Source organism: Miscanthus floridulus, chromosome 9, assembly GCF_019320115.1.
Source record: "Miscanthus floridulus cultivar M001 chromosome 9, ASM1932011v1, whole genome shotgun sequence".
Lineage (NCBI taxonomy): Eukaryota > Viridiplantae > Streptophyta > Magnoliopsida > Poales > Poaceae > Miscanthus > Miscanthus floridulus.
This window is the reverse complement of record NC_089588.1, coordinates 15113731-15136319: the sequence shown is the minus strand read 5'-3', so window position 1 is coordinate 15136319 and position 22589 is coordinate 15113731. Positions and strand designations below refer to the sequence as shown.

General features: G+C 45.0%; 2 protein-coding genes across 3 annotated transcripts; both read left to right on the top strand.

Annotated features, from left to right (window-relative positions):
* Positions 1-7898: 7898 nt before the first annotated feature.
* On the top strand, positions 7899-18271 carry LOC136483464 (putative disease resistance protein RGA4). Of its 2 annotated transcripts, XM_066480547.1 has the most exons (6): positions 7900-8926; positions 9321-9494; positions 12068-14600; positions 14689-16388; positions 17304-17763; positions 17855-18271. In XM_066480547.1, the coding sequence occupies exons 1-5, from the start codon at positions 8635-8637 to the stop codon at positions 17741-17743; spliced, it is 5139 nt and encodes a 1712-aa protein (XP_066336644.1). In that variant the 5' UTR covers positions 7900-8634; the 3' UTR covers positions 17744-17763; positions 17855-18271. The 2 variants fall into 2 exon arrangements, with proteins under 2 accessions (XP_066336643.1, XP_066336644.1); XM_066480546.1 differs by lacking the exons at positions 17304-17763; positions 17855-18271 and having other exon boundaries at positions 7899-8113; positions 8269-8926; positions 14689-17293.
* Positions 18272-20243: 1972 nt separating this feature from the next.
* LOC136479308 (disease resistance protein RGA2-like) lies at positions 20244-20675 on the top strand. The gene has a single exon (XM_066477219.1). It carries the CDS (start codon positions 20244-20246, stop codon positions 20673-20675), a length of 432 nt encoding a protein of 143 aa, XP_066333316.1.
* The last annotated feature ends 1914 nt before the right edge of the window (positions 20676-22589 follow it).

Genomic DNA, 22589 nt, shown 5'->3' with positions numbered 1-22589 from the left:
CTCAAGGAGGGTGCGAGCAAGTTCAATGAGCCCAAGTTTGAGGAGGTGGAGAGGGCTGTCATCGAGGCCGCTAAATCCAAGGACAGCTTCGAGGTTCGCAGGGGCCAGGACTTGCTGACCCTGGCGCTGGGAACCCCCGAGCACCGTGGCCGCGTCTGTGGCATGTCGTCGAAGATGAGCTAGAACTCAGTGGAGTCATGGCAATCCGACGCTGCCACATATTGGTCAAGGCAGAGGTACAAGGAGGGCATCTTTCAGAAGGGCTATGATCAAGGCGTGGCCGAAATGATCAGCCGGTCCATAAAAGAAGCCTTCACGAGCAATGACCTAGATATGGTGTCGATGAGGTCACAGATGCTTTGCCAGGCTGGCGTGGCCGTGCCTCAACTTCCACAAGGGTAGACACAAGGGCAGCCACTACCGATGATCGAGGATCGCCCAACGCACCCTGTCGACGACATCCGGGAACCCATGCGTGTCCACCTCACGATCCCGTTCGGCAGGGTGAAAAAGTTGACTGTGGGTGAGGGTTACATGCACCCCAAAGAAGATATCAAAGATTTCAACCAAGACCAGATCCCTGCCAACTATGCTGCCATGATACTTACATGGTATGCGACCGAATACGAAGAATTTGAAATGGAATATCCAACTGCAGAAGGGGTAATGATCCTTGGAGCTGCCATGGGTTCCGAAGTCCTGTGGAACAAGGATGACATAGAGATCATTCTCTTGACGCTGACTTCTACGCTAACGGCGACACCAGCATCACAACCATCCGTTGCCGGATCTTGTCCCCCCGATGATCCGGATCACGACGACGGCGATGACAAAGGCAATGGCGGGGATGACAAGGGAAGGAACTCACCCCGAGGCACAAGCCCTCACCCTCGTTCTCCTCCTCCAACAACAAGTCCACCTCCACCTCTCGGTAGTCCATCTAAGGGCACGAGCAAAGGACCGAGAGGCACAAGCCCTCACCCTCGTTCTCCTCCTCCAACAACAAGTCCACCTCCACCTCCTGGCAGTCCGTCTAAGGGCACGAGCAAAGGACTGGGAGGCACAGAGGAACCGGGGGCAAAGACACCGCCTGTTGCCATTGTGAGCACAAGCCACTGTCCTCCACCGCCGGTGAAGACTAAAGGCGACCAAGGGCAGCTCACATACTCACTTGAGTTCGAAAGGTATGGTGGCGGCGAGCATAATTTGCTAATAACTTTTCTTTGCCATAATATGGTACTAACATTTCTATCCTAGGCCGAGATCACCTTTCCATCTATTTCCTGAATTGGATGACTGCCCCGGCAATTACGAGCATGGGAAGTTCATGATAACCAAGGCCCAACTCGTCGACGAGGAAAGGTGGGAGACAAGGAGGTTTCATCTCTAGTACATGGAAGCGGCAAAAGCTGGCCTGCATGGTTTTCTAGTCAAGGTTGTGGCGGAGTACTTCCACTTGCCCGGCAACGATGTAGAACTTCCCATGGACTTCCACGACATGTACAGACTACTACGGGAACAAGACCTTGACATCGCCCAAGTCACCTTGTTCTCTATGTAAGTGCTGAATTGCGAGTTTCACATATCACCTGCCTTTGAATCGGTCAAGACTACTTATATATGCCACGATGGCTTGTCCTTGCAGGTTGATGGCCTATATATCCAAGGAACTAAAACTTGATGTTATCTATCTATCTCCAATGCATATTGCTCAAAGAATCATCATTGGTTACCACCTAGATGACAATCATCCAACCATGAAAGACTTGACCAAGCGACAGAGAGAGGCGCACAGGAAGAAACTGATGGACAATGAGAAGTTGAACATTTCAAGATACATACTAGGAGCAATGAAGAAGATCAGGGGAAATGGGTGTATCCTAGCTGCCTACCACTTTGGGTAAGTCGAAGACATGCCTATAGATATAAGTGGGTAGCTAGCTAGTATTATTATTTCTTGTCGTAACCTATATTTTGTTTCAATGGCGCAGCCAAGGCCTCGAGGGTCGCTGGGTTGCATTTATCATCTACCCTCAGGATGGCAGGGCCTGCGTATTTGATTCGTTGATAGTGCCAAACTTAAAAGGGTACAAGGCTTTTGAAGATTGCCTCAGAGTGTAAGTGACTGAACTGTCTTCTCATATGCGTTCTAATGCCCTACCTAATACTAGTACATTTTGTATAGCACTTATAAGGAGTACGTGAAGGATCCTGAATGCTATGATCGAAGAACAGAGAAATTTAAGGCTAAGCATAAGAACCGCATCAAAATCAGATGCAACTTTCCAGTAAGTATTTGAAAGGTTTAATTGTGATTTCCGTTCATATGCGTTCTAATGCCTGTGTTGTAATGCTTGCGTATCGATCATGCAGTGTGCCAAACAACCGGTAGGATCACAAATCTGTGGCTTCTACGCCTGTGAGTTCCTGAGGGTGTGCAAGCAGTACAACAGCAGTTGGAGGGTGCTCAAGAATGGATTGAACTGGTCGAGAGACATGCAGAGCATCCAACACAGCTTCAAGCAGACAAAGGCGGACATATGTAAGTTTGTCTTAGACAAATGCGTGCTAGCGATTTTACCGGAGTACGAGAGGCTGAGGAAATGACCCACGATGATGCGTCCGTAGGATTACACCTTAGCGCATGTATAACGACTTTAATATGTAAATGTAATGAATTAACGATGACAAGAACGACTAAGTGAATGTATATATATGTATATTATCTCATGTGTAATGCCTGCATACTTTTTAAGTTTAATCTATGAAATCTGGATGTGATTTGAATTTGAATTTGAATTTATATGACTGCTGTATTTTATTTGAATTTATATGCCTGCTGTATTTTTTTTAATTCAGGAAATAATTTACCGAGGCGGGCAAATAATAAAGCCCGCCACGGCTAATCAACATAACGCGGTGGGCCACAAAAGGTGTCCGCAGCGGTAAAATAATTTACCGCGGTGGGCGGTGTAACGTACCCGCCGTGGTAAAAGTATATTTACCGCAGCGGGCACGTTACACCGCCCGCCGTGGTAAATCGGTTAACCGCGGCGGGCAAAGCCGCCCGCCGCGGTTAAGCCACGATTTACCGTGGCCTCTAGGCCGCGGCGGACGGCTTTGCCCGCCGCGGGAAACCCAAATCGCCCGCCTCCAGTAAAGTTTGTGTAGTAGTGATCAATGAGCATGTTACTAACTTAGAAAACCCAACTATAGAATGTGGTGTCACATTTGAGGATGGGGACACCTTTAAGAGGGCTATTAGACAATATGCTATGCTAAAAGAGTTTGAAATTGCAGCTCCTTACAGTGAATCCAAAAGGTATAGAGGGCACTACAAAGGATTCAAGAGCAAGAAGAAGAGGTGCAAGTGGAGGATACATGCTTCTCAATTGCAAGATGGCAAGACTTGGCAGGTCAGTTTATTTCTTTTTCAAATTTCCTTACATTTTGGTTCTTATTTTTTCCAACATGTGTTTGATGCTTTGCCTTCCTTTTATTTGTCAGATAAAGAAGTTGGGAAAACATACTTGTGCCAGCACATCCCAACTGGAGAAGAACTGCATGGCTACCAATGCCTGGGTGAGGGACATGGACATTACCATCCTGAAGGATGAACCAACAATTCAAGTTGGTAAACTGAGGAAGGATTTGCAGAACAAGTACAACATCCAACTTTCATACTATGTTGTCTGGGATGGACCGCAAATGGCTCTAGAGCAAATTCAAGGAAAATGGGATGACAGCTTTGAAGATGTTTTTAGATTCAAGGCTGAGGTGGATAGGACAAATCCTGGTAGCATTGTGGACATTGAGTGGATACTGGCTGGTAATAAGAGGAGGTTCACAAGGATGTTTGTTGCATTTAAGAGCTATGTTCAAGGTTTTTTGAATGGATGCAGACCCTTCTTAGGTGTTGACTCAACAATTTTGACTGGGAGGTGGAGAGGGCAGTTAGCTTCTGCTTCAGCTATGGATGGACACAACTGGCTTTTTCTAGTGGCATATGGTGTCTTTGAGTCTGAAACTGCTGAAAATTGGAAATGGTTTTTTGAGAAACTTAAAGTGGCAATTGGGACTCCTCTAGGCCTGGTCATATGCACAGATGCAGGCAAAGGAATAGATAAGGGAGTTACATATGTTTTCCCAAATGGAGTAGAGTATAGAGAGTGCATGAGGCATCTAGTGAAGAATATTAACAAGAGGTATAGAGGAGTAGTGTTCAAGAAACATTTGTGGCCAGCAAGTAGAGCTTACAACCAGATGCACTTTGATCACCATTACAACATCATGAAGCAAGCTTCACCAAGGGCAATGAACTGGATAGAGGACAACCACAAGCACATATGGAGTAGATGGAAGTTCTCTCATGCAAGCAAATGTGACTATGTTACTAACAACATAGCAGAGACCTTCAACAGTTGGATTAGGAATGAGAAGTCCTTGGCTTTAATTCCTCTGTTGGATAGGATCAGGCAAATGATCATGGAGAAACAAGACCTTAGGAGGTCACTATCACTTAAGCTGAGAGACAAGATCTTGCCTCATGTCACCAAAGAGCTGCATGCCACGAGTAGGAATTTACAGTATGCCATACATAGGGGGCCCAACAACACTGCTGAGATTCAAGGCACTACAAAGGAACTGAAAACCTGGAGGCATACTGTCGACCTTGATAATAGATCATGCAACTGTCAAAGGTGGCAGATTACTGGATTGCCATGTACTCATGCTCTCTGCTTCATCCATTCCATACGCAATAGAAGTGTGGAAGACTACATAGATGACTATTATTCGGTTGATAAGTTCAAGAAAGCATATGAACATGTGATAAGTCCCATGACAGATAGGAACCAGTGGCCTGATGTGGACTTGGGTTTCAAACTTTGGCCTCCAAGGTTCAAGAGAGCTACAAGTCGGCCCAAATCAAGAAGGATAAAAGGTTCTGAAGAAGGTGGCAAGCAAAAAAGCCAGCGCCAGTGCAAGAGGTGTGGAGGGTTTGGTCACATGATGAAGACCTGTAATGAAACTGTTTATGACTCTGATGCACCACCAAAGCCCAAGAGAGCAAAGAAAAAGAAAAGCACTGCCACAACAACTGTCTCTACCCAGCAATCACAGATTGAAGGTGCTCAAGAAACAACTGTCTGTCCTGCTCTGACAAACAGCCCACCAAACATTGCACCACCAGCTCTAACAAACAGCCCCGCAGCAAACACTAGGAGGTAAGTGTAAAGACTTGATGCCTGTTATCTATGACAACATACTGTTATTTATCTTTCTAATGTTGGGTATGACTACAGCCGCAAGAGGGCATTGGAGCTAGGTGGTGAAACTTCCTCCCCAATAGTAGAAGTGCAGCATCAAAAGAAGAAGAAGAAAAAGGTGGTGACCACCAAGGCTACTGGAGAAGAAATGCAGGCTGGGGAAAAGGAGGCAAGCAAGGCCGGCAAGAGGATCAGCAAGAAGAAGCTAATCCTGGACCTGTGATGCATGTCTTATGTAATGGATCTATTTTGTGGTGAACCTGTTATGTAGTGTGATGAACCTGTTATGTAGTGAACTTATTTGGTGGTGATGATGGACCTATGAACTTGTTATGTAGTGTGCTAAACATGTTATGTAGTGTGATGAACCTGTGAACTCAGTTATGCAATCTCAATCATGAACTCAGTTGGCAGACTTTGTTGTGTGAAGTGATCAAATTAAACCTGGATGCATGTTTTTGCAACAATTTGGCACACCATTTTCTTGCCCCATCATTCATGAACTCAGATACAATTTGGCAGACCATTTTCTTGCAACATAGTTAAGATGCATCATTGATTTCAAACAAGGTACAAATAAGCTGGATACATGTTCATGACCAACAACACTAACTGGATACATGTTCATGACCATGACCAACAACACTAACTGGATACATGATAACCAGGATACATGACAACCTGCTGTTTTGCTTCACTTGACCAACAACACTAACAGAACTAATACCAAAACGAAAACCATTACACCACCAACTACAAGCAGCCGCTCTCCAATTTTATTCATGTTGGTCAACAATTTCTTGTTGCTCTCAAGTACTGACTTCAGTAGTGCCTCTGAACCTTGGAGATGAATCACTACAGTCTCCAACAGATCTTGGCAGCCATCAAATCCTTGGCAGGCCTTCTCCTTGTCATTGCCTTCCCTCATCACCTCGAGCGCCATGGCACCCTGAACTCGAACTTGACTACAAGCGCGAGGAAGAACGCCTTTGGCGACCAAGTAATTGATATACTGTTCCTCAAAGTAGTACACTCCACATGCAAAGTCGGTCTGGCAAACAAGAGATGAAAAATCAAAAAAATGCGCATCTCCTCAAAACCAGATCAGAAGTCAACGACCACTTACATGCTCAAGCAGTGGACACTTGTAAAACCTCTTCCCCTTGCTGCCAGGCTTCTGCGACACGCGCCCGATGAAAACGGTTCCGCACTTGTGGCAAGGAACCAAGGGCAAGAATCCAGCTTGGTCTCTATAGGGGTCGAGCGACAGCGAAGCTGGGTGCGGCGCGCCGAACGGTGTGGAATGCGAGCTCGATGCCATGGCACGAAGCTAGGGTTCGTCGAGATGGGGAATGAGGATGGGGAGAGAGACTGACGAGAACGAGAACGGGGAAGGAAGAAGACGACCGGGGCCGAGCCAAGCTGGTCCAACCGGACCACCTAAATGATAGGACTCAGGCCGGCAGGGGTAAAAACATCTCTTTACTGTGCTTTCTCTCTCCCGATTGCTGTTTTTCTTTATTTTAATGGAGGCGGTGTCCACTGGCAAACATTCGCGATTTCATAATGGTACTCAGCAAAAGCAAGTGTTGGCGGTGTGTTGCAGCCAATTTGTTGTTTTCGCGATGTCCCACAGCAAAAATTGCCTAAAATATATTGAGCAATCGATTCTCGCTTTTCATCTCTTTTTCATGACTAAAGTGGTTGTCTATGACTATGTGACCCACCATCGATCTGAATGATTCAATGTTCCTGTAACTAAAAAACAGAAGAAAAAAGACTAATTCCTATCATACTGCTCTGGACTCTGGTGCGGCCATGAAGGGTTTGAATGTGAGGATAAGTCCAAGAAACTCGATGACATTCAGAAGAAAGAACACCATCTGATCACCTGTGTATATGGAATAAGACGAAAGTTTATACCGCAGTAAAATCTTGCATTACCTCTAGTACATGGAAACTCAATTAGTTAAGTAGCTAAGAAGTGAATTTTGCCATATATGTTCAGTCCCTACAAAAATGTCCAATTCAGATGCAATAAAATGGGGGAAACATTTATTAATCTATATTTATATCTTAATTTAGAAGGACAAAAATTCTCTCTCCTACTTTTTTTGTCCGTGAACCCATCCCACCACACCTCACTCTCCCCCGCATGCATCTCACTCTTGGTGTACTTGTGATCAGTTCAACTATAGACCCCCAAGTCAATAGTTACACAGGGTTTGATCTCTTGGTAAAAAAAATGTATATTTCTCTTATATTTATGTAGCTAAGGAAAACCAAAAGACCACATGGTATAATAACTATAACTTTTTTTTTTGTCATCAACGCGGGAAGAATTCCAGCGCCCTGAGGCCCTCCAGGCCTCTACTACTATTTGATTTGATTGCTAATGCTGGATCTCAGCGATAGTTTCAGCCTGTTCGTTTGTTGGTTTCAGCCAGCCCAAACCAGTCAGTCAACAGTATTTTTCTCTCACAATAAACTAGCATCAGTCAGCTCAAATTAGCCCAGAAATCAACCAGCGAACATACCGAGGGTGAAGTGTCTTCTCTCTCTCTTTTTTTTTTTTTTTTTTTTGAGAGAGAGAGAGAGGACGGATCTGAACTGTCTGAGAATTGCGATTCTCCTACACCATCATTGTGGTCTGGGACCTCAGTGATCCATTCTAGGCGACCTCGCTGCCCGTGTCTGGGACAGAGAGCTAATCGATGGAGGAGGAGGAGAGCGGGGTGCGGCGCTCGGGCGCTGTCTCGTCGATTTCAACGTCCTGACTCCGCTCCGGCGCCCCCTCCCCGTCCGGATTCCACGCAGCCGCCGCGCGAACGGCCAGCCATTGACAGGTAATTTACTTCAAGTGCTGAGCTTGTGAGCTCTCTCCCTCCCTCCATCTCATGCTCACTCACTCCCAACTGCTTCACGCGGCGCCGGTCCGGTGCCTCGCACTGATGCACGCGCGCGTCGTTTCGTTTCTGGGTGTCTTCGCATGTGTTCTCAGAAACATAATGACTTTAAGCTATAGTGAGGACCAGTTCTCCGGGTTATCCACCAAGCTCACTCAGGCAGCTTCCAAGAAACTTCATTGCAGAATCACAGGCAGCTGCTTTATGAGGGACAACTAGTAGTGGTGGGTAGGTGACATCACGACCTAGTGTTTGGACTTTGGAGGCCACAGACGGGTGGACGTACGTGTCATTCACTGAAGTGGCCATCACTACCATTGAGCAGCGTTGAGTTCAGATATTAGTGCAGCTGTGCACCTAACCTCCCATCCCATCCATTGTCTTGTACTATACCGCAAAGCTATTCAGCAAACAAGACCAGTCTCTCCGCCCTCTTCCTGCTTCCTTAGGTGCACTGAGAGATGATGGGGGTGGTGGATGCTTCCATAGGGTGGCTGGTGCAAACCATCCTTGGGAGCCTCTTCACTGAACAGATCGAAGCCTGGGCTCGTGGTGTTGGGCTTGACGAAGATGTGAAGAACCTCAAGTCTGAGATGAGGAACGTGCAGATGGTGCTTGCTGCAGCCGAGGGGAGGAGGATTGACAACAAGCCACTGGCCCGGTCCCTGGATGACCTCAAAGAGCTGCTTTATGATGCCGAAGATGTGATGGACAAGCTCGACTACTATCGGCTTCAACAACAGATCGAACAAGGTACCTCACTCAGATCATGGATGTCCTGTACTAGTGTTCCATGTTTCTTGCCTTACTTCTGCCTTTTACAAATTGTCACGCCTACTTAGTCTTCTGTTTATCCTGCTACTGAGTTTATCTCTCTTGGTTAATTGTGGTTTCTTTTAGATCTTCAAAGGGCGCTAATGTGTCAAAAAAAACTAACCCATGCCGTGGATTCGGCTTGTAATCGGATCGTTTCTTCTATCTTAATATAATGACGCGCAGTTCTCATGCGTGCTCGAGAAAAAAATGTGATTCCTTTTCACATGCCTTAACTTGTGCCAATTGTTAGCTGTTTCAAAGTAATGGCTGTTTTTTCTTTAGTGCTTTTCTTTTGCTTGTTCACATAACAACCGCCAATTTGCTTACGCAGGGGATGGTTGTACGAGTCCTGAGAAGAGGCCTGCGTCTTCTTCCGCTCCATCTATTTTTCAACGAGCATGTAGTACTACGAGCCGAGTTATTAGTTCGGCCTTGCATGGAGGAAAAAGGAAGAGAGAGGAGGAGCCAAGTCATTGCACCATGCTCCAACAACAGATCGAACAAGGTACCTCACTCAGATCATGGATGTCCTGTACTAGTGTTCCATGTTTCTTGCCTTACTTCTGTCTTTTACAAATTGTCACGCCTACTTAGTCTTCTGTTTATCCTGCTCCTGAGTTTATCTCTCTTGGTTAATTGTGGTTTCTTTTAGATCTTCAAAGGGCGCTAATGTGTCAAAAAAAAACTAACCCATGCCGTGGATTCGGCTTGTAATCAGATCGTTTCTTCTATCTTAATATAATGATGCGCATGAAGGACTGAAACGGTGACCAGAGGGGGGGGGGGGGGGTGAATGGAAGCCTCAAATTTCTTTCGAAAACTTTGGCCGCTGTCCCAAAATCAAACCCCAAAGCTAAGCACACGGGAGAGGAGAGATCCACGAGCCAACAAGGTGGCTGGATGTCTACGGTGATGACCAATAGACACAGCGGGACCCTCGAGAAACAACCGAGCCAAGCCCTCGAGGAAGCACCTCAAAGCCGAGAAGACTGGACAGGGCCGGACTGTCTGTAGTCCAAGGGCAGACTGTCCGCGGAGAGAGGCCGGACTGTCCGCGGTCTGTGCCGGACTGTCCGTCGGCAAAATCTTCGAAAACAGACAGACGAGAAACAGTTCTGTCCAAGAATTTCACCACAGCAGCGGACTGTCCGCGGTCAAGGCCCGGACTGTCCGCAGGCAAATTCTCAGAAAACAAACAGGTGAGACACAGTTCTGGTCTGGACTATTTACTTCAACAGCGGACTGTCCGCGTCTTAGGGGCGGACTGTCCACGCTTGTGCTGAAGCAGAATAGTATAGGCACCCGAACTTGACTGTTCCCGACCCCGACTGCCGGACTGTCCGCAGTCAGGGCGCGGACTGTCCGCGGTCTGCGGGACAGAGCTCCCCAAAATCGCCAAGAACACAAATTTGCCCGATTTGCGACCAAATCAAAACCAACTGCCACCAAAATTGAACCAAGGTATAACAAGGCAGTAGGGAAGCTACTCCTAAGAGATCACCGCTTAAAGATTTGTCAATCGACAGGAAATTTGGATCACCCAAAGAACACCGCTTTTTCGACTCCAAAAATTGAATCGCCCGATCTATGAACTCGTGAGGTTTCAGTCAAATTCCTTCATTGGAAGGGCTCAACTCACGTCCTATTTCACTCCAAATCAATCGGTTTGACTCAAAACACCCCACAAATCACGAATCGAGCAAGAACGTGAGAAGGGGTGGAGAGGAAGAAGCAAGAACGCGAAGAACACAAACGGAAATTGCACAAAGAGATCATACCACGAATCCCGGAGGGCACGAGGAGGTTAGGGCCTCCATTCCCGCAACAATCTTCGGTTCAATTACACGGATGTGGTAGCTAAAACATCCGAGGACCTCTTGAGAGAGAGAGAGAGAGAGAGACTAAAGAGCGGGAAGACCTAGAGAGGTGGAAATGAAATGGCAAGAGGTGAGAGAGAGGTCAGGGTGGTTGGGGCACCCTCATCCTTATTTAACAGGGGTATTATATAATCCCAAACTGCCTCCGGGTAAATAGAGAGAACCACATAACCTTAAGGCATTATGGTCCAACTCTGTCTTCTGTCGATCGGACGGCCCCGCTTCCTGCACAGATTTGTTTCGCCTCGACGCAATCTATGTGATTCCGCCACGTGCCGCCCCGTTCCTCCTCGGAACATCCGCCTGAGTTTTGAGGCCCAAACCCGAAAACCGTCCTCCGGTGGTTTTGCGGCCCAAACCACCAAACCCGCTCGCGAGTAGCGTCCTCCATACGCGTCCCCCGCTCCTCGACACGTGTCACCGCCATCCTTGATCTCCCAGCCGCCAAGTCTTCTAGAGCCTCCGCTCGACTTGCACGTCCGCCGTCTTGACTCGGTCAACACGGTCACTCCTCCATGTACACTTGCGCTTGTCGATGTCCCCAGGTGTCAGCCACCGCGGCTGGTCCTCCGGCGCTCCGGTCCCTCAGTCGAAGCCTCACGTCCGTCCTTCACCGCTCCCGGTCCATCGGCATGGTCCGTTTCTACTTGACCTTCACCTCTCCATCGACCACCGCCTCCGAGCTCCACACCTGCGCACCACAAGCCAAGAGACATGTTGTACAACCCAACTGACGCCAAGGTTAGTTCACCAACTCAACCCAAGACGCGAATCAGTTTGACAATCACTCATCACACAAGATCACATGGTCACATATCAACCATGTGTCCACAGCGCAGTTCTCATGCGTGCTCGAGCCTTAACTTGTGCCAATTGTTAGCTGTTTCAAAGTAATGGCTGTTTTTTCTTAAGTGCCTTTCTTTTGCTTGTTCACATTTTTAGATAATGGATAAAACAAATATCCGGCCTCTACATCCAAGGATGTACACAGCCCATTATTACAAAGTTTTGGATGAAAAAAAAATGAGAAGGCCATAGTCTTATAGATCGATCAGGACGCTAGTTCAAACAATATAAATGTTTCCATCCTTTATTAGATATCTCTAAAGCAATAATTTCCAATTTCTTGCTCATCGTTGAGAGCGCGTCCTTGGCTGTCTCATCACGCTGCAGCATAACAACCGCCAATTTGCTTACGCAGGGGATGGTTGTACGAATCCTGAGAAGAGGCCTTCGTCCTCTTCCACTCCATCTATTTTTCAACGAGCATGTAGTACTGCGAGCCGAGTTATTAGTTCGGCCTTGCATGGCAGAAAAAGGAAGAGAGAGGAGGAGCCAAGTCATTGCACCATGCTGCCTTATGATATTCAACTTGACATTTCTGAGAGGATCAAGGGGATAGTAAATTGTTTACACAAGCTTGGCAATTCTGTGCGGGAGGTTCTTCATCTAGAGATCTCAAGCCCCATTGCAATGAGAAACCAGAATCAGTATGTGGCCATGAACACACGTCTGACAACTTCTGTTCCAATTGAAGACAAGGTATACGGAAGGGATGCGGAGAGGGACAAGATAATAGAGCTGTTAATAAATGGGAAATCTGAAGACCTACAAGTTCTGCCTATAGTTGGCATCGGTGGTGTTGGGAAGACAACACTTGCCAGATTTGTGTACAATGATCAAAGAGTCAAAGACCATTTTGATTTGCGAATGTGGGTTTGTGTATCGACCAACTTCGACAAAGTGAGGCTAACACGTGAGATCTTGGAGTATGTATGTACAGATAGACAGCAGTACGAAAGAACCACTAACTTCAACATACTGCAGCAGATGCTTCTGAAGAATATTGAAAAGAAAAGATATCTGCTTGTATTAGATGATATGTGGGAGGACAAGGACAGAAGCGGATGGGTTAGCCTGTTAGCTCCACTGAAAGACAATCATGCACCTGGTTGCATGATTTTAGCAACAACTCGAAGACCATCTGTCGCAGAAATGATAAGCATAATGGATCCGGTCCAAGTGAATGGTCTGGATGAAAAAGATATTTGGTTGTTCTTCAAGGCTTGTGCATTTGGTAATGAAAACCATGAGGGCGATCCTAGTTTGCAATCCATTGGGCAACATATTGTTAAAATACTAAAGGGTGTTCCCCTAGCTGCACGAAGTGTCGGTGCACTTTTGAGCAGAAATGTTGGCTACGAGCACTGGAGGACAGTTCAAAACAAATGGAAATCTCTTCAAGAAGATACTGATGATATTTTACCTATCTTGAAGCTCAGTTATGATTTTTTACCGGTCCACCTGCAGCAGTGTTTCTCATACTGCTCTCTGTTTCCAGAGGACTATAGATTTACTAGGGGATTTTTGGTCCATGTTTGGATATCACAAAATTTTGTGCAGTGTCAAGACTCTACCAAGAGATTGGAGGAAACAGGGATGCAATATTTGGATAACTTAGTGGATTTTGGCTTTTTCCAAAAGGTTGACTCGGACTATGTCTTGCATGACCTAATGCATGAATTGGCTCAGATGGTTTCGCTAAATGAGTGTGCCACTATAAATGGATCCAACTCTACGGACTTCCAACCAAGTGTTCGCCATTTGTCAATAGATGGACATTGCAGTATCCCCTATGACAAGTTTCAGAACATACTAGAGAATGTTGGGTTTTCAGAAAAATTGAGGACCTTGATGGTTTTCGGCAGAAGCAGCATACATTTATTAAGGTTCCTACACACTTTGTGTATGAAGTCAAAAAGTTTACGAGTCGTGAGGATTTATGTGACCCATGACGATGTCAGCCCTACAATTAGTTTCTTAAATCCGTGTCATCTTCGCTACCTTGAATTTGTTTGGGCAAATGTGGACCTTCAGAAAAATATCGTTCTTCCTCAAGTTTTGACAAAATTTTATCACCTTCAATTCTTCAACGCCGGCATTGGAAGCAATATTTCTGTACCTACTAGTATGAATAGTCTCATTAATTTACGGAATATTGTTCCCCATGAGAAAGTGCACTTAGAAATCGCTGGTGTCGGCAAGTTGACCTGTCTTCAGTGGCTAAAATTCAAGGTTCGAATTGATGATGAATTTGATATAAATCAACTTCGATCCATGAATAAGCTTGTAACTCTTGAAATTTCTCAACTTGAAAATGTGAAGACCAAAGAACAGGCCAGCGGAGCTAGGCTGATAGACAAAGAGTATCTGCAAAAGTTGTCCTTATCATGGAATGATATCAGTGTGGTCCTTGATCCTTGTGCAGCTAGGAGAACAGAAGATGTGCTTGAGGGTCTTCAACCTCATGAGAACCTCAAAAGACTATGTATAACTGGGTACAAGGGCGCTAACCCACCGACCTGGCTTGCCGGTAATGTGTCTATTAAGATGCTGCAGATACTTCGTTTAGAGAAGTGCAAGGAATGCCGATTTCTTCCTCTGAAATTGCTTCCGTTCCTTAGGAAGCTAACAATGATCAGGATGTTGAACTTGGTGGAAATTTCAATTCCTTCTTTGGAAGAGTTGGTCTTGATTGAGATGCCAAGATTGGAAAAATGTCTTGGTACTTATGGGATGGAATTGACGTCTCGACTAATGGTAATTATCATCAAGGGCTGCCCTCAACTGAACGAGTTCACTCCTTTCCAGAGTTACTCTTCTTTCCATGCCGAGCAAAAGTCATGGTTTCACTCTCTCCGCAAACTGGCCATCTGTTATTGTCCTCGTGTAATGTAAGTATTCTTCTTTAATTTTGCTTGAATAGTATTGCATTAGTACGCATTTGCAAATTTTGGCACACTTAGATAAATGATATTTCAGGAACTGGGAAATCCTTCCACTGGGAGGAATGCCACTCAAGGCGTTGAAGTTAATGGACCTGCATCTTGTGAGAGAATTGTCAGTTCATTCTTCTCTGGAGAACTTGGAGTTGATTAAAATGCCAAGACTAGAAAGGTGCAGCGGGCTGACGGTTCCTCCATCTCCTCCTTCACTGGAGGAACAGAATGTGTGTCTATCTAGTCTCCATACACTCATCCTCCAAGACTGCCCTAGTCTGATGGTCTCCCGTCCGCTACCACCTTCTGCTCATGTACGGCAAATTTCCATCCAAGGAAAACTATCAATAAAGTCAAGCAGCCGCAACAGAGTATCGGTCAACATAGTATCCAGTGAGTCGAGTGTGCTGGATGACCGGATCTTAGCATTCCAAAATCTTAGGGGCATGATATCGTTGAGCATAGAGAATTGTCCAAAATTGATTTCTATTTCAAGTGCAAGTTTCAGCCAGCTCACTGGTTTAGAGTCTTTGAGGATACACAACTGCTCTAACTTGCTGAAGCCACCCACCACATTAGAGGCAGCACCGGAAACCTTTCCTGCCCTCCCATTTCTCAAATATCTCAACATTTCTGCTTCCGGCATATCAGGGTTGTGGCTGACTAAAATGCTTCCTCATTTGCCGTCCCTTGAGCATTTGAGCTTACATTATTGTCCAGAAATAAAATTGTTATCCATCAGTCAACCTACAGAAACAGAAGGAAGCTGCAGTTTGTATTCCACAGTGGCATTGTCAGCAGAAGAACAAACACTATTGAAAGTGCCATGTAACATCCTTTGTTCTCTGAAGAAGCTAACTCTGTCTAGTTGTGTAGATCTGGAATTTTATGGTGGCAAGGGAGGATTCGGAGGATTTACCACTCTTGAGAAGCTAGTGGTTCATGGTTGCCGAAAGCTGGGTTCATTGTTGGTGAGCAGGACGAAAGATGACATGGATGTTGCATTACTCCCACCGTCCCTTAAGGGGCTAAGCATTTCTGGTTGTCCCAACCTGCAGCTGTTGTTGGCGAGGGATACGAAAGATGATACTAGTAACGTGGATGTTGGGTTAGCCAAGTCACTTGAAGTGCTTTCTCTTGGTTGTCTCCCAGAAAACTTGCAGTCCTACTCCCCTAAAGGCTTGGTCGACCTCAGATCCTTGAACCTCTGGGATAGCCCATGTTTGAATTTTGTACAGCTCCATTCGTGCACGGCCTTGGAGGATCTGCATATTTGGGGGTGTGAACAGCTTGGTGCATTGGAAAGCTTGCAATTCCTCGCCACTCTTCGAAGCATGAAAATTTCAAGGTGTCCACAGCTGGGTGCGTTGGAGGGCTTGCAATTGCTCAGCTCTCTTGGAAGCTTGGAAATAGAGATGACTCCTGCGTTATCTGATGCATGGGAGCGGGATCCAAAGCTACAGGAGCAAGAACAGGGTGGAAATCAGATTGGACTGCTTCCTCCGTCAATTACCAGACTTGTGATCCGGAATCTCACAAACAATGTCCAGTCCCGTCTGCTATCCTGTCTCCCTGCCATAACTCAACTAGCAGTACGGGAAAGTCCAGAATTGACATCTCTACAGCTTGGATACTGTAAGACACTGACAGAGTTAAAAATTAGAGATTGTGAGTCGCTTGCTTCGATCGAGGGCTTCCAGTCCCTTACAAACCTGACGTCCTTCACAGTAGCTGCCTCCTCAGGCTTACCTCCATTTTTTTTTTAGATAATGGATAAACATCCGGCCTCTACATCCGTAGATGTACACAGCCCAAAATTACAGATAATGATAAAACCAAAAAGAAAGCCAAGGTCTTATAACATGACCAAGACGCTAACTTAAACAATAAAATTGTTTCCATCCGTTATTGGATATCTCTAGAGCAATAACTTCTAATTTCTTGCTTATTGTCGAGAGCGCGTCCTTAGCTTGCTCTTCACGCTGCAGCTGGGCCCAGAAGCGTAACCAGTACGCTCCCCTGAAAATGACCTGCATAATAGAGTTAGATTTTATTTTATTAAAAACAACATCATTACGGCATCTCCAAATAGCCCAACACATAGCAGCCACTCCCACCCAAATCAAATTTCTAATCCTTTTATTTTGATTAGACAGCCAGTTACCAAACATGTGGCTGATTGATCTAGGTTGAGTTAAACTAGTAGCAAAGAAGATAATCCTCCAAATCATTATGGCAATAGGGCAGTCCAGGAATAAGTGTTGAATAGTTTCATTCCCATTGCAACAAACGCAATTCTGACTCCCTTTCCAATTTTTCCTAGACAGGTTATCTTTGGTAAGAATGACACCTCTTTGTAGGAACCAGAGGAAAATTTTTATTTTTAGAGGAACTTTTATCTTCCAAATCTTCCTATGCCGAAAAGATGTATTTGTATCTATAAGGTTGAGATACATGGATCTGACTGAGAATGAACCTGAGCTGGTTAAACTCCATCTAAAATGATCAGATCCATTTATTAGTTCGACATGAGAAATACTTGCTACTAGACTAAGCCATTCTGTAAGTTTATTACCCACCAGAGCCCTCCTAAAAGAAATATTCAGAGGGCTAGTGCTCATTATCTTTGAGACTGTAGCGTGAGGATCTCTCACTCAGGCTTACCTCCATGGATGGAGCTTTTGTTGCAGCAGCAAGGGGCCTGTGAGGTCTTGTCTCGACTGGAAAGACTTGTGATACTTGGGGACACCCCTGTCGTTACAATGTCCTTCTGCAAACAGCTCACGTCTCTACGATACCTAGATTTCTGCGGAAACAGGACGAGCCAGATGGTCAACCTAACGGAAGAACAGGAGAGAGCGCTCCAGCTTCTCACCTCCCTCCAACATCTCCACTTTGGGGGCTACCCGAACCTCCTGTTACTTCCTGCTGCAGATCTGCGAAGCCTGGTCTCCCTCAAGTCCCTGACAATCTTTTCCTGTCCAAGCATCTCGGGGCTGCCGGAAATGCCAGCTTCATGTAGACTTCGTGTGGGTGATTGCAGCGAGGAACTAGCTCAGAGATGCAAAGAATGGGAGGAACGGAGAAGGGAGGATTAACCTCAGCGGTTACTTCCAAGGTACTACGCTTTGTCTTGAGAATAAATTGGCACCCTCACCCTCCTCTCGCTTATATATAAAGTAATAATTACTCAATTAATCGCTCTGCAGACTGCACTCACACGAGACGTTGTACATGCATGTGCTGCTGCGCCTACCGTCTTGGATGTTCAGCTCAAATATTTGTGCGTGGCAGGTGTCAACGTGCATGTCATACAGACATTTGGTCTTGATCAATATGGTTGGTGCAGATATTGTGCGTCTCCTGGATCGCGGCTGCCTAGTTTGTCTTACTGCTATCTTTGTTCGTTGGTTTATTCGTCGCTGCCATTTTACCTTCTCACGGGCATGAATGGGATTATTGGAGACATCCGGTGCTACCTGTTCAGCAATCATCTTGTATTTGTTTCAGTTGTGCCATTAATCGTCCAATGTGCTTATTTAGACCAGCATGTATGATTGCTGTTAACTCGACGATGTATGTTTGTACACAATCTTCATTCAATTCTAGGATGTGCATTATTCTATCCTTTATTTATCTATGTGCTGCGACTATTTCTATTGCTGCTGTTTATTTGCACTTGCACAATTATTTGTTTCAGTTTTGCTGCTGCTGTCTCTGTTCGGTTCAGTAAGCCATTACGTGGCTTGAATGAAAAGTTTAAGACAGTGTTGCAGCCTGATGCAATCGCCTTGCATTGTGAAAGGTGGTTATTGAATTCTGAGGTATGGTTAGTACTTAGTACAACAATCCAGACAAGAAACCAAACTATTGCATCAAGAAGGCATGTAAACTACGTGCAAATAAATCATTGTGGAGTGACCACTGCCCACTGCGTATGCATATCATCAACGCTCATAGTTACAGGCCTGTGGTTGGCTGATGGCTGCTAATGCCATCGCGGTTTTCCCAGCTGCATCTCCGAACAATTCTCTCTTCTCTTCTTTTCTTTTCTTTTTTTAATGTAAAACTAATCTCTTTTCTGGTTATCCTACCATGATTCTCTGTACGAGTAGGACAGCGAAGGGAAGAGGAAGAGCCGGAGAAGACAATTGAGTCACAAATATAAGGCCAGTCTCAATAAATAAATAAATAAGAGTTTCATGAGCATTAAATAAGCTGATGTGGCATAATATTGATGATAAGAGACATGATAAAAATTTTATGGGATGGAGATGAAACTTTTATACATTGTTTCAACGCATGAGAGTCTTGGAAATAGTGATCCCACTGAGACTAACCTAAACATACTTTTCATTCCATATTACCCAATTAGCGGTACAACACTACAGGAATGTCCTAGAAATACTTAAAAATAATAACTTTATAAGGGTATTTTAGTGATTTATTCTAGAAAGCACATCACCTTCGTAAGTCGTAACCATGTGTTAGTCCAAGGTGCCAAAATATTTAGAGATCGATGGAGGTTAGTAACTATCGTTAGTCACCTAGTCACAGGTACATACATCTTTAAGTAGTTTCAATCAGTTTTTTAAAGATTTATAATATACGACGAACTAAGGTCTTTATCAAGCTGAAAGCGAGGATGGCAAAGTTCTTTCCACATTGTGTTGGTGTTGCTGAAGCAAACTCGAACTTAATTTTCTTCTATACGCAACCCAATTAGCTTCATTGATCCCTGCTACATTTCAGCCCAAATCGATATTTTTGCCTCTTCATTCATCAGCCCAGTTAACTTCACTGGGAGCCTGCTAGATTTCAGCGCAAACCCCTCACCGCCGTCTTGTACCACTAAAGCGTTACGCGTCCATGTCGCCGGCCGGCGGCCGTCGCCGCTCCGCCGCCGCATTCCGCCCCGTCGTCGTCCATTCAAGGAGACCTCACCGCCTGGGTCTTGGGATGAATTAATCAACGGAGGGGGGCGGAACGAGGCGTTAGCTCGTCGTCGTCACTCGTCACCCGCTGGCGCCCCCTCCCTGGCCAGATCCCACGCAGCAGCCGCACGAGCGGGCCCGGCAATGCCAGGTGGGTGAGCGGCGGCGGCTGCTGCGTGAAGTGCCTCCCTTCGTCTCACGCTCACCCCCTCCCACCTGCTTTCGTGCAGCGGCGGTGGGATGCCCGTTCTTCAGCTTCAGGTACTGTTCCCTGTTTACATCTGCTGCAAAAAAGAATTTTTTTTTACTCCACTGCCTTGCCTGTTGCTCCATCGGTGTCATAACGGAATACTTCGCTTTGGGACAAAGTCTAGCTTTGTGATGCCCGGACTAGCAGTAGTTTTCCCTTTGTTGCTTCATGGCAAATACGTGTTGCTAGGTGCAGACTACTACATACATGCTTATCTGGAAAAGAAGAAGGAAGCAACGCAAGAAGGCCTCAGTCAGCTTCCACTAAACTGCTTTACCCTCTATTGCCCTGTATACTCCACACAGACATTTCAACGAAACATACCAACCTAGCAAGCAACCAGTTCATTCCTCTGAATCGGTCTGTCTGGTTTCTCCTCCCTCGTGCCTGCTGCCTTAGCTGCACTGGGAGGCGATGGATGTGGTGGGAACTGCTGCAGTGGATGCTGCAATCGGATGGCTGGTGCAAAGCGTCCTTGGCAGTTTCTTCACTGGAATGATGAAAGCATGGGCCCTTCTGAAGAATCTTGAAAACAAAAGATTCCTTCTGAAGAACCTTGAAAACAAAAGAGTCCTGCTTGTATTTGATGACATGTGGGAGGAAAAGGACAGGAGAGGATGGTTTAGACTTTTAGCTCCACTAAAACACAATCATGTACCTGGTTGCATGATTTTAGCAACAACCCGAAGACCATCAGTTGCAAAAATGATAGGAACGATGGATCCGATATCAGTTAAAGGTCTGGATGAAAAAGAATTTTGGCTTTTCTTCAAGGCATGTGCATTTGGTAATGACAGCCATGAGGGCCATCCTAGTCTGCAGTCCATTGGCAGCAGATTGTTATAGCACTAAAGGGCTGTCCACTAGCTGCATGGAGTGTCGGTGCACTTTTGAACAGAAATGTTACCTACGAGCACTGGAGGACAGTTCAAAACAAATGGAAATCTCTTCAAGAAGATACTAATGATGTTTTACCTATCTTGAAGCTCAGTTATGATTTTTTACCGGTGCACATGAATTTGATTGCAGCCCCATCTGCTGCTACTTATGTTTGTTTCTGTTGTGCCATTATTTAATCGTCCCATCAGCATATTTAGGCCAGCAGGTATGATTCCTGTTAACTAAGGGCAGAGGATGTTTGTTTGTACACAATCTTCAAGAAGAAGAAGAAGAAGCTGCATTATTTCATCCTTCTTCGTGTATCTGCCACTATTGTCTCTCTCTGTCCATTTTAACACAAGGCATGGGTCGGTTTTTTTAGTTGCTTGACTTTTGAATCTTGTGCTGCCTGAGCCACTTCTGGGTGCAGGTAAGCTCCTCTCTTCTTAATGAAATACATGCTCACGCACGTTTGCGAAAAAAGAAGCGTATATCTTGGTGTATAGCAAAAGCTATGTATTTATAGAAAATCTAACATGACTTATAATTTGGGACGAAGAGAGTAGATACCTTGTAATCTACGTCAGGTTGTGAAAAATATATTAATTACTCTATATTTTTTTATCTGTATTTATAATTTTCTCCCGCTAGCTACGTGGCACCCTGTCTTCAATGCATATAGTTAAAACCTTATCTTGGTACTTGATTCGGAATATGTCTCGTGATGTCTAGATTTTGACTTTTAACTTGTTTTTATCTTGTTATTTGCTACATTTTTAAATTCTCACGATAAGTTGAAATTTGTGTTTCTTGCATCTTTCTTTCATTTTCATTTTTATTCAAAATAAAGATTTTTAGGTTGTAGATTGCACTTCGAATGGTATATGCGGGCGTTTAAGCCTAGGCCATAGTGCTCAAGAAATAACACTAGAGTTTGAAGTGAGATTTACGAGGGATCAATAATGTTAGACTCAAGTTGATATTAATATTGACTTGTGACTGCATAACTTCATCAATTTGGCTTGTGACTGCAAAGAAATCTCATGATCAGCTCTAACCTATTTCGTGAGGGTTAACATAGACACTCACCTCTAATTAGTAATCTATGTATGCATCTAATATTAATATTAATATTAAAGAGTGAAAATATCTTTCTTCTACTCACACTCTCGATATCTGTCCATTCCTCACTCCTAAGTCCTAACCTTTTCAATTTAAGTTTGGAGCTACAAAACATTCGTTAGCGCCACACCACACCACTTATGTCATGGCCTAGGCAACCAAGCCTATTTGCGTCGTAGCACCACTCATGTCATGGCCAAACCTTTTTGCGTCGTCGTGCTCATGCAGGAACGTAGTTTGTTTTTCACCTTTCTTTAAATTCACAACTGGTGCACCATTTAAGCTGCGTCAATTTCCCACACAGGATTAATGCTTTATTGCACTAACATTTATTACGAGCTTTGGAGTTTATTTGATTTAAGGTTACGTCAAACCCAATTAAATCCAACAAAAATAACTTGCTAATTATCATAGTCACGAGTACCGTGCAACAAATTGTATTGCAATGCCAGGCATATTTTCTAGTATTTAATATATGGAAGTTTGCTAATACTATTTTGGTGACCGATTATGTAATTTTCAAAGTCATGATCCTAGTATATATACATGTCCATAGGGTCTCCCAAAGGGACATGCCCCTCTACCATTAGCAACTGCTAATGATGTCATTCATATGCTAATTGATCTCTAGGAAATAGTATTATTTTAGCAAGCACAGCGGCTCCCTGCCGTCGGGCCTGGCCCCACTTTTTTTCATCATGATCCACGGGCCACAGCCTGCCTGCGTGGAATTTTCCCAGGCCCGCGACTCCACCCGTC

Excerpts from the sequence above, each read along its gene's own strand:
- LOC136483464 (XM_066480547.1), top strand. The coding sequence starts at position 8,635 with ATGATGGGGGTGGTGGATGCTTCCATAGGGTGGCTGGTGCAAACCATC. Across the intron at positions 9,495-12,067 it reads CCAACAACAGATCGAACAAG|GGGATGGTTGTACGAATCCT; the intron begins GTACCTCACTCA and ends TTGCTTACGCAG. Across the intron at positions 16,389-17,303 it reads CACAGTAGCTGCCTCCTCAG|GCTTACCTCCATGGATGGAG; the intron begins GCTTACCTCCAT and ends TCTCTCACTCAG.
- LOC136479308 (XM_066477219.1), top strand. The coding sequence starts at position 20,244 with ATGGATGTGGTGGGAACTGCTGCAGTGGATGCTGCAATCGGATGGCTG.